We start from the raw sequence: 10,437 nt of genomic DNA on the forward strand, positions 1-10,437 counted from the left end.
AGGAAAGGCAGCGAGGCTGACTTGCCTGCAGAAACTGTCGTCCGCGCAGGTTGCGGGCGACCTTGTCGTGTTTCTTGAGGATCTTCCGCAGCGCTACGGCGTTGGCCTTGGCGAATTTCATGCACCAATAGGCCTGCTGAGCCAGCCGGGAGTTCTGCAGGGGCGCAGGGACGGGTGCCCGGGAGGGTGGGGGGAGTGGGGGTGGAGCAGACTTGCGCGGAGGGGCGAGCTGCGATGTGAGCATGCTCAGAGGCATCCCTGCTCCTTGCCAGGCTGCAAGCCAAGCACGCCGCCAAGCACAGCAGCCTGGCACCTGCTCTGGAGCACCGGTGCTTGTTCCATGCCCGTCCCCTCCCAGGCACGCTCTGGACGCCCACCTTGTCAGCAGTCCTCCATCGAAACACGCAGAGGAAGCAGAGGGCGGGGTTGCGGAACTGGGAGCGCTCGAAAGCGGTGATGGTGGCCCAGGCTTGCTTCTGGAACTGCCTGCGGGGCGGGCACATCGGAGGCAGGGGTGACGACCATGCTGGCAGGGAGTGCGGTGGGGCGATGCAAGGCTGCCGCACTACCGATCACGCAACTGCACGGGAAGGGCATGCGTATGCATGTCCATGCATGCACATGCGCCTCCATGCCGCCTGCCTGACCTCCTCCACCATCGCTTGTACGCAGACCTACCTGTCCACCACCTTCATCTGAGCCCGTAAGGTGCTGAAGAACACCTCCTCGTCATGCTCGGCAGCGGGACCGAGTGCCTGCTCCCCAGCTTCCGGTCCGCCATTTTCTTGAGACTGCTCGGAAGAGAGGGGCTTCAGCAGCTTCTTCAACTCCTTGTACCTGTGCGACACATTTCGTAGCTGAGGGTTCGGCGATGGACGGCGAACCGGGCCCATCTCATCCACAAAGCATATCCCCGCGCATATCCTGACCTACCTCAAAAACTTGCCCGCCCACTCAGGCGGACAGTCGTGCTCCAATCCTTGAATGTATCGCGCGAATTTCATGATCTTACACCCCTTTCTGCCTTCCTAATCAGGGCGCCAGGGACGCCGGGCATCCACTCCGGAAGGGGAACAGGGGGTGGCGTGGGAGTGTGTCTGGGACATCACCCAGGCGGTTGCACCAGCCCCGTCGTGATATCGATGATCAAGGTGAAGCAGCCATGATCTCGAGAGAAAGACGCCAAGGCCACACTTATTACCGGGTGTGCTGCGGAGGGTCGTCATCAAGACCCGCGCGGGAGATATGCGCCAGGTGGACCACCGCCCTGGCACCGCTAGATGTTCAAGGAGGGGCCACTCGGAGACATGCTCATCTTGCACCAGGGCAGGCCCACATTCGTCTCTTAAAATAAACCCATGCGCTACATCGTGTTCTTGGGCCACACTGGGGCATGGCAGCCTGCTCAGGACCGTGCAGTGGGCTATTGATGACATCCATCCAAGTCCTCCAAGAGCTTTTGCTTACTCCCGGGAAGACAAATGCTCTTAGGAATATACTCATGCACTAAATGATAGATTTCTTCATTATGGATGCCCAATCACTCCCAGGGGTCCATGTTAAGTACAACACAAGTCAAGCCACCCCATCCTGACAACAGCTTGGTATGCATAAGAGTACTGGAGCCTCAGTGGTGGAAAAATTTGATACTGACTCCTTGGTACTTGGACTGGGCATGTCCCTTGTGCAACACTTTCCATTGTGACCTGCCTGTCACACAGAGTTGGGGCAGCTACAGCAATGTAGCCAAGACAATTCCCACGTGAATTGAGACCAGAATGCGATGTAATGTCATCTCGAACTAAATTTGGTGCCAGGAGACTCCAAGGTGAGCAGCAAGGCGGCTGCAATGATTCCGGGTACCCTTGTTGTTAACCTGCGATACTGCTGGGGAAACAACCTCCTGTGTTGTGGAATTCCCCTTCTTCCCCTCAAAACCCAGCTCGGTATACCTGCAATGGGGGTCATCAAGGGGCTCATCCCATTGTGGGGCTCCTGAAAGCTGACCACCCTTTAAATATCCGGACGACAGCTGCGGGCAACAACAATCCAGGCGCCCACATGCCGGGCACGAACATTTCCCGCCTTTCCCATCGGAACACCCGCTCCGCCAGATGGTTTCAAATCATGGAGCCGGCGCCGCGAGGAGCCCATACCCCCCTGGCACCCTGCTGTGACCCAGATATTCGTATCCAGCATTGCGGAGGCCATCGGTGACGAGGGTCGTCTGCGCTTCCCCGGACCCACCCCGCCCACACCGCCGGCCCCCACCCACTTGAACTCGGACCCTGCCCGTACCCAGATCGCCCTTCACATCGCTTCAAATAGGCACAGGGTAGTGATCGAAGATTGCGCTGGTGCCAGAGGCGCGACACGGAAGCACACACCCGCGACAGGTGACTCAGCGGTCGAATTGCGGAGTGCTTCGAGAGATGCAGGGCATGTCGCCCACCATGGCGGGGGCTCCGGCTCCTGGCTTGCCACCTGGTACCATGACTGTGGAGTGCTCCGCGATGCCTCGCCATCCCCCTGACACGTCGCGCAGCACCCCCCGCACAGGCATCTGTTGGTAGCCATGGCCCAACCCGGTCGCTTCCCGGCGAAGCTGTCGCCCATGTTTGCGCCGGGTCCCAAGGTGTGTGCGCCAGGGGGCTGGTTGGGCGGTGCCGCGTCCACCATGGGGAGGCCCCGTACCGACTCCTATCACCGCCCACGCAGGTGGAGGAGGTCAGTGCCGCAGGCCGCGCCCACCACACCCTCCCGGGCCGCACACTCGCTGCACTGGCGGAGCCCTCGGGGTGCAACACCTCCCCCATGCCAGCCCCCACACCCGACTATGAAGGGGAGCACCCACTCTGCAATGGTGGGCTTGGCGCGGCGGGGCTTGTGAGGGGGAAGACTGCACTGCCATGGCATCTGGCGACTGCTTAAGCTCACGGGTGCAGTGTTGCATCAATCACGGGAACCCTCGTTTTTACCCCCCCCTTCTCCTGCGCACATCTCCCCCCCCGCCCTTCCCCACAGCGGTGAGTGCCTCAGCCACGCTGATGAGCACCCAGCGCTCCCCGCTGCGGCCGCGCAACCGTGCCGGGGACGAAACGCCCACAAGCCCCCTGCTCCCCGGAGCTGCCGCCGCGCCCGTCCGGACCAGCATGGACTTTGAGGCCGCCGAGGCGCTGGCCTGGCTGGCCAACGGCAAGCAGACCGCCGCGCAGGCGGGGCCAGACGGCGCCGTGGGCGTCGAGCAGCGGCAGCCCGACCCCGCCTCCAGGCCGGCCTGGGAGGGGGCGGGGCCCGGGGGCGCACTGGGAAGGGTGGATGGCCAGGGCATGCCCGGCGTGCCCCACCGCCGCCTCTCCTACGAGGACGACGCCCGCAAGCGCATGGGTGAGGGTTGGGGGGCTGAGTTCATGGAGATGTTGAATGCCAGGTATGCTCGTGGAGTGGCAATGTCACAGGAAATCCCTCACAGATCTGAACCACTCTGGTTCCATGGTGTCTCACTGACACCTCCAAACACGGGCAGGATCAATGGCGGAGCCCAGCATGGGCGAGGATGGCGGGGACGCCCGGTGTCCCAAGACCTACAGCCTTGTGAGCTGGGCAGGGTGGCTTTCACTGTAGTTGATGTTGGAATTTGACCTCCTAGTGTCCAAGCATGGCATTTGGTAACCCCCTTGGGTCCTCTGACCCATCAGGGTCTCCATCCCCAGAAGCTCACGCCTGGGCCCCTCCCACCACCGCAGTCGTCGCGCGTCGGCCAGGCCGCACTTTCCATCCTGGAGTACGTCACCATTCACGAGGTCTCCTACCGCTCGGCCGGCATGCGGGGCGTGCCGGAGCGCGTGCTCAGGTAGAAAACGTGGCGCACTGTGGATACGAAAAGGGGGGGAGGAGGGGTCGGTCGCCGATCGAGGCCGCGCCGTGGTCACCCAGATCCCACCCCTCCCACCCACTCTGCCCCGCCGCACACACTCTGACCCCAATCCTCGTTGCCCCCCCCCTCTCCCTCCTTCTCCTCCCCCCTGCCAGGCAAGAGTTTGGGAACAACCCCGACACCTCCAAGGCGCTGCGCTGCCTGGTCACCGAGGGGGAGCTGCAGCGGGAGGGACGCGGCGGGAGGAAGGACCCCTTCAGCTACACGGTGAGTTTACCGCGGGCACCTGCCTGTGGCTCGACGCTTGGAGCCGCGGGTTCCCCTTCCTCAGCGCTGGCCTCACTGCTCCAAATCTCACCCCCTGCGCAGCTCACCGCGCACCCCCGGCCCGCCTCCTCGGATGCGGGCGCGGGGCGGGGCGACGACACCGGCCCCGCGCCCCGCGCGCTGCGCTCCGGCGGGCAGGACTCGGGCGCGGATGCCGGCGTGGTGAGCCGGGCGCCTCGGGGACCCGAGCTCGGGCCGCCAGCCCCTGCCCCGGCGCCGCGGTCGCAGCGCACGGCCGCGAGGCAGGCGGCCGCGCAGGGCGCGGGGCACGCGACCGCGAGGCAGGCCGCCGCGCCCTGCGCCCCACCCCAGCGCCAGCGCAGCACGCCAGTCCAGGACGAGGAGGACGCGCTGTGGAGCGCGCTGGCGCGCGTGAAGCGGCGGCGCCGCACCGCGCTGGCGCCCGCCTCCACCTGCGACTCCTCGGCCAGCGAGGCCGCCGCGCCGCCACCCGCCGCCGCGCCGCCCGCTGCTCACCCGCCCGCCCAGGCGCAGGCCTGGGCAGCGCACGCGTCAGGGCACATGCATGCGCCGGGGCACGCCCAGAGGCCCGGGCACTCGCAGGCGCAGGGCCATCCTCAGGCGCCACCGCACGCCCAGGCGCCGCCGCGCGCCGCGGCCCGCCCCGCGTCCCCCGGCCGCCCCCCCCCCTCCACCCTTCCCGGCGGCCTGCACGAGCACGCGGTGCTGAACGCCTACTTCTCGGCCGCGGTGGCGCGCCAGCGCGCGCAACAGGCCGCCGCGGCGGAGGCGCACCACGCCGCCTGGATGCACCCCTCGGCGCTGCCGCCCTCCTTTCTGCACGCCGGCGGCGTGGCCATGCCCACCGTGCCCCACCACGGCGCGCAGCGGCCGCCCGCCGACGGGCAGGCCGTGCACAAGGCGCTGCCCAGGGTCAACCCCTACCTCGCCGCGCAGCTGTACTGGCAAATGACGGGGGGCGGCGGTGGCGGCCGGCCCTGAGGCGCGCGGGGACGGGCCGCGCGTGTTCTGATGCCGGCCCTTGGAAATCACGCCGCGGCGGTGGCGGCCGCCGCAGTCTGCGCCGCCAGTCGACCAGCGAGGCCCGCCGCGGCACACTCCTTTCCCAGAGCTGAGACATGCACTGCGCTTGACCAGGAGGCCCGGTAACCAGCGGCACTCCACCAGAGCCCTCCCCGACACGGTGTCCGGCCCCGCGCCTGCACCCAGGAACCCCTTTTTTGAGGAGCCGACACTGCGGGCCCGACACCCCCGGCGAAACTCCCTGTACCAGTCCTGCGACTGCTGCCTGTCCAGGAACCCGTCTGTAAATCTAGGTGGACTTCGAGGCAATCTCACATGAGCAGGGGGAGGAGAATGTGTGACGGGTGCCAGAGATAGGCGAGGGGCCAGGGGTGATGGCGGCAGGTGGTGGAGCAAGGGGGCTCGCGAGAGGGGACAGACGATGGCAGCGTGCAGGCTGCCCATCAAAGCTTGGAAGACGAGCAGCTGGGTGGAATGATGGCAAGGCGTGGCTCAAAGCCATCAGCATTGCAGGCGCCAAGCACCTGGGCAGATTTCAAGGGGTGGCAAGAACTGACCCAAGTGGGTCTCACGTCTCGTGCTTCGTCAAACCAATGTCGCGCTTGTGTGTCACGCCGCCCAGTCCCAGCCCGTCGACATCGGTCGGGGCACGGGGGGAGGCTCCCCTCTCCAAGTCGCCATTGCAGGACGTCAAGGACAGCCGGGCGGGGCCGGGGAGGGACCTGGGATTGCTGCCGTCAGAGGTCGCGTCGCCGGCCTCGCCCTCCTCCCTCTCCTTGGCCCGCTTGGAGTAGGGACCATAAAAGTCCAGGTAGTACTTGGCGCTCAGCACCAGCAGGGCTCCACCCAGCTCCACCAGCTCACAGATCCAGGCTACTATAGCGCCCTCCCAGAAGAGGTACAGAAACGTGAGGAAGAGGCCGATGCAGTAGGCGAAGAGGTAGGGGTAGGCCAGGTCACGGGCACTCCTGGTGCGATACAGCCGGTACAGCTGGGGAAGAAGGCAGGCAGACAGAACGACACCGCCCACCGCCCCAATGACATTGATAGTCGTCTGGTCGGGCATGGCGCGAGGGGCCAATGCAGTCCAGCTCAGTGCGTCGGGAGTGGGAAGGGGCTCGACGTTAGCCGTCGGGATGCATCCATAAGGCGGAGTGTTGGGCACGCGGGCCCCACAAGTGGATTACAGGAAAGACGGCGACGCGTGACGAATTGTAGGGCCTTGTACCTCACAGGCACTACGGCCCTACAACTTCAGCTCGCACGTGGTGTTGCGCCCTGGCAACGGATCTCTGATCGTTCAACATCTCATCCAGAGTGACTCACAAGCAAGTTCCGTGAGAGCCTGAGGGAGGTCAAGAGTCTTGAAGGGACGCAAAGAAACAGGCAATGCATCTGGAATTGGTACAAGTTTGGAATCAGCTTGAGGACCTCGTGGGCCAACTTTTGGTGAACACGGCTCCTCATACTACCTTATTCCGCATGTGAAGTGCTCAGCTCCACAAGGAAGACCTGGGACCCTGGTATGCCAGCCTGCGCCTGCCTTGCCAGGCTCCGCTGCTCCCTGGCTTCCCTTCTGGTCTTCCGTGCGCTGGAGGACAGCACCTCCAGGTATACCTTGCCCAGGAGGACCACCACTCCCGACCCTGCATGGGGAAGTCTTGTAACCAATCGATGCAGCGCGCAGGAGTGTTGGCAAGAAAGTGATTCGAACCAGAAACTTGACCCAGAGCCAGCGCATGTCCATGCCCTCTGATATATCCTCCGGCAGCAGATCTACAGTTTCTCCCACACCAACAGCATCCACATGACCTAGTTGGATGAGGATGCAAATCCAGGTGATGAGAGCCCTCTTCCAGAACAGGTAGAGGAAGGTGAGGAAGAGGCCCAAGATGTACGCCAGGAGGAAGACATATGAGATGTCGGACGCCGACTTCGTCCTGATCAGCCTGATGATTTGCGGCATGGCACAAGCCCCCAGCAGCGTCCCCCCCATGGCCCCGATGATCTTCCTGGTGTGCTCATCCGGAGGCATGGGGGTCCCTTGTGGGTTGGAGGCAGATGTATGGGATTTCGCGCCTCCCGGGACTAGATGCAAGCCACAAGGAGGTCCGTGCACGGGTGCCCGGCGGCCAAGCTGCAGCTATTCTGAGTCGGTGAACACACCGGGGCAGGGTCTGAGAGACGGAAACAAACGTATTTGAGTGGAAAATACACGCATTCGTGGTGCCGGTGCACCATTTATCGTTGCAGAATGACTCAAGTGGATGATCCATTCGGCATCTCCAGTACGGCGCCAGGTTTTATGAGGGAGGTTCGAGGGGGCTTCCGGGAGCCCCGCGCAAGATCATGGTCGTGGTCCAGCTCTGTCCAAAGGGGCACGACCTCTGCAAATCTTTCTCAAATCACCCCATATCGATTTACTAATACCCTAGGAGTCCTGCCCAGCTTCCTTCCCACCCGCATGCCAGACTCCAGCCCTGCCCATACATCCGTGCATGGACCGGCGGATGCCGTACCTACCCCCCAGCCCAGCTCCCTGCCCCCACGCATCCTGTTCTCCGACCTGGATGGCACTTTGATCCACTACACGGACACCCTGCGGGACGTGGGCCTCTTCCCCACCACCTCCCCTGAGGGTCTGTGGCGGACCAGCCCCCCACCCCTCGGCTCGGCCCTGACCGCACCCCTGGACCTGCTCCCCCTGCCGCCCACCGCCTCCGGCTCCCAGGGATTCATCTCCACCACCATCTTCGAGCGCCTGGCCCGTCTCAGGGCCCGGCAGGACGTGCGCCTAGTGCTGATCAGCGGCGCCCGCGCGGGCACCCTGCTCCAGCGCCTGCCCCTGCTCCCCGCCGCCGACGCGTACGTGTGCGAGAGCGGGGGCCGCATCTTCTACCCCGGCGCGGTCGGCTGGGCCGCGCACGCCGCGGCGCCGCTGACCGAGGACCATGCCTGGCGCGGCGCGCATGAGCCCGCCGCCGGCCCCGCCGTGGCGGCGGCCATGAAGCCGGAGCGCCGCGGCGGCCCGCTCTGGACACTGTTCGCCGCGCTCAGCTCCACGCGCCACGCGCGCCTGCATTTCGACTGCCGCGGCTACTCCACCGCCTTCCGCGTGCGGGGCGACGCCGCCGCGCTGGCGGAGATTGCGGGGTCGCTGCCGGGGTCACTGGCCTGTGCCCGGAACCTGGGCGCACTGGACGTCTACCCCGCCACCAGCGGCAAGGTCAGCGCCGCGCGCCACCTGGCGGCGCGCTGGGGCGCCGACCTCTCCCGCGCCCTCTTCCTCTGCGACGACGACAACGACCTGGAGCTGGCAGCGGCGGTGGGCCGCGCCTTCCTCCCCTCCATCACCTCGGAGAGCATGGGCAGCGCGGCACGCACCGGCGGCGACGCCTTCTACGTGGCCCGCATGCCGGTGCCCTGGAGCACGGAGGAGGTGCTGGAGGCGGTGGAGGCCGAGCTGGCGCAGGCAGATGATCATGGGTCGTCCTCCATGGGAGCCGAGCCGGGGCCGGTGGAGGCAGGGTCGGGGCCGGCAGGCGCGGAGGCCGAGCCACAAGGCGCGGGTGTCTAGACACATGGTCGCAGGCAGGAGCCCCTCTTGTGTAGTACAGCGGCAGACGGGCGTATGTGTGACGCAAGAGCAAACAGTCGGCCTTCTGGCAACATTTTGGATGTGTGATGACACCATGTTCCTTGCGTTGCATGGGCCCCCCCCCCATGATATTCACTTGCCTACCTTTGTCCTTGCTCAACAAATCTCAGGGGCCCCTGCAGTCCCGGTGCATGTCCCTCCGCCTGGCAGTCGGCGTGGGGCCGCCCAGGGATGCAGCGCCACTCTTCCTGAAAACGATTCCCCTTTGTTATTCTCATTCTTCTTATGACACTGCAACATTGGAGCATGGAATTTGCTCCGTCAAGATTTGCAACGTCCCGAGCAAGCAGCATGCCCCACCGCATGCCAGTGGATCATGCCGCTGCGACGGCATCTGCCGCGACGGTCGCCTTCATGTTGTGATAGTGCTGCCTCACCACAGCCTCGTCAAAGGGCAAGCCCATCTCCGCCGTGAACCTGGCAGGAGGGACGATCGAGGGGGTGGGCCTGGGAAGGGGAGATGGTCGAGTCCAAGGGGTTCCGGCTCAATGTTCAGGCTCGTCCGCCCCAAAGCCGGCCACCCAGGAGAATGGGGTGGCGCTGCATGCATGGCCTGACATGTGGATCGCCCGGCAACCTCCTGCAACAGCCTCTTCCAAACCGACATCACCCAGCGCAAGGCAAGACCCACTTTCTGCAGTGCTCCAGGTAATCCTCCTCGCTCATCAGCTGTGCCGACTGCACAGCCTTAGGCTTCTCGGCTGCAACCAGGGGGAGGGGCCAGGGTCGTCCGGGCACATTGAAGGATTTGGACGCCACCAGCACACTGCAGCGCCCAGAACGGTCTCGCCAATGCGAGGGACCCAGGGGCTGCTGTGCCAGCTCCTGTGCTTGCCCTCATTCAACAAGCAGTGGATCTCCTTGCCCACACACTGCCGATCATGCCCCACCCCCATGGAGGGCCGCCACCCACCTTCCTCTTCCGTGCCGCTCGCGGCCTTGCCCTCCTTGGCCTTGTCCTGGCCCTTGAGCGACTCAAAGGTCTCCACATACTCGTCGTAGCTCATGTACATGATGTCGGGGCGGTCGTCGGGTGTGGCCCTGCATGGTCAGAAGGATAGTGGGGGGTGTCTGGGCGTATGCACGCCTGAGTTTCGGAGTGGGGAGCCAGGTGGCAGATCAGCACCCGCACCGACCTGCCCCCAGGGCCTTCGCCGCGCGACGCATTGTTATCCTCGCCCGCCGCCGCCGCCGCCGCCGCCGCCGCCGCCGCCGCCGCCGCCGGGCGCCTGGAGGTGGGCCGGCGGCGGCGGTGTGGGCCGGACCTGCCCCGGCCCGCCCATCCCCGGCCAGACGCCGGCGAGCATGGGATTCATGGCGCCGGGGACGAGCATGCCGGGCGGCATGCCTGTTTTGGGAAGGGTGGGGGTGGCGTTTCTAGGACAAGGAGGGGCTGCCAATGCCATGCCCAGCAGCAGCACAGCCGCCGTGTATGGCCTGGAATGCACAGCAGGCGCCTGGAGGTCTGCACGCTACGTGCCAGGACCTGGGGGCAGGGAGGCCGCCTGTTCCAGGTCACCCTCGTGCCCGCGTTGCATCCTGCCCCCCTCCCCCCCTTCGCCCCCTCCCC

The 10,437-nt window shown here is 65.4% G+C and overlaps 5 protein-coding genes across 5 annotated transcripts in view; 2 read left to right on the forward strand and 3 right to left on the reverse strand.

The window, feature by feature from the left end:
- The window catches only part of F751_3317 (putative E3 ubiquitin-protein ligase BAH1-like protein), a gene marked incomplete at both ends in the record, with an annotated part of 4,483 nt that extends 3,590 nt beyond the window's left edge, over positions 1-893 (reverse strand). Inside the window, 3 exons of the mRNA XM_011397694.1 lie at positions 62-154; positions 378-486; positions 679-893. Of these exons, the coding sequence (XP_011395996.1) occupies positions 62-154; positions 378-486; positions 679-893 (417 nt within the window). The remainder of the gene's footprint in view (positions 1-61; positions 155-377; positions 487-678) is intronic.
- Positions 894-2,575: 1,682 nt separating this feature from the next.
- On the forward strand, positions 2,576-5,528 carry F751_3318 (hypothetical protein; the record flags this gene model as incomplete). The annotated part of the gene is made up of 8 exons (XM_011397695.1): positions 2,576-2,635; positions 2,719-2,863; positions 3,025-3,387; positions 3,527-3,594; positions 3,747-3,853; positions 4,033-4,144; positions 4,883-5,124; positions 5,396-5,528. 8 exons carry the CDS (start codon positions 2,576-2,578, stop codon positions 5,526-5,528), a joined length of 1,230 nt encoding a protein of 409 aa, XP_011395997.1.
- A 249-nt stretch (positions 5,529-5,777) lies between these two features.
- Positions 5,778-6,275, reverse strand: F751_3319 (hypothetical protein; the record flags this gene model as incomplete). The annotated part of the gene is made up of 1 exon (XM_011397696.1): positions 5,778-6,275. The coding sequence occupies one exon, from the start codon at positions 6,273-6,275 to the stop codon at positions 5,778-5,780; it is 498 nt and encodes a 165-aa protein (XP_011395998.1).
- A 1,398-nt stretch (positions 6,276-7,673) lies between these two features.
- On the forward strand, positions 7,674-8,786 carry F751_3320 (hypothetical protein; the record flags this gene model as incomplete). The annotated part of the gene is made up of 1 exon (XM_011397697.1): positions 7,674-8,786. One exon carries the CDS (start codon positions 7,674-7,676, stop codon positions 8,784-8,786), a length of 1,113 nt encoding a protein of 370 aa, XP_011395999.1.
- A 395-nt stretch (positions 8,787-9,181) lies between these two features.
- Positions 9,182-10,437, reverse strand: part of F751_3321 (hypothetical protein) — a gene marked incomplete at both ends in the record, with an annotated part of 3,111 nt that continues 1,855 nt past the window's right edge. Inside the window, 5 exons of the mRNA XM_011397698.1 lie at positions 9,182-9,284; positions 9,499-9,568; positions 9,781-9,908; positions 10,000-10,016; positions 10,133-10,215. Coding sequence (XP_011396000.1) covers positions 9,182-9,284; positions 9,499-9,568; positions 9,781-9,908; positions 10,000-10,016; positions 10,133-10,215 — 401 coding nt within the window. The remainder of the gene's footprint in view (positions 9,285-9,498; positions 9,569-9,780; positions 9,909-9,999; positions 10,017-10,132; positions 10,216-10,437) is intronic.

The sequence above is a fragment of the Auxenochlorella protothecoides genome, assembly GCF_000733215.1.
Source record: "Auxenochlorella protothecoides strain 0710 unplaced genomic scaffold scaffold36, whole genome shotgun sequence".
Taxonomy (NCBI): domain Eukaryota; kingdom Viridiplantae; phylum Chlorophyta; class Trebouxiophyceae; order Chlorellales; family Chlorellaceae; genus Auxenochlorella; species Auxenochlorella protothecoides.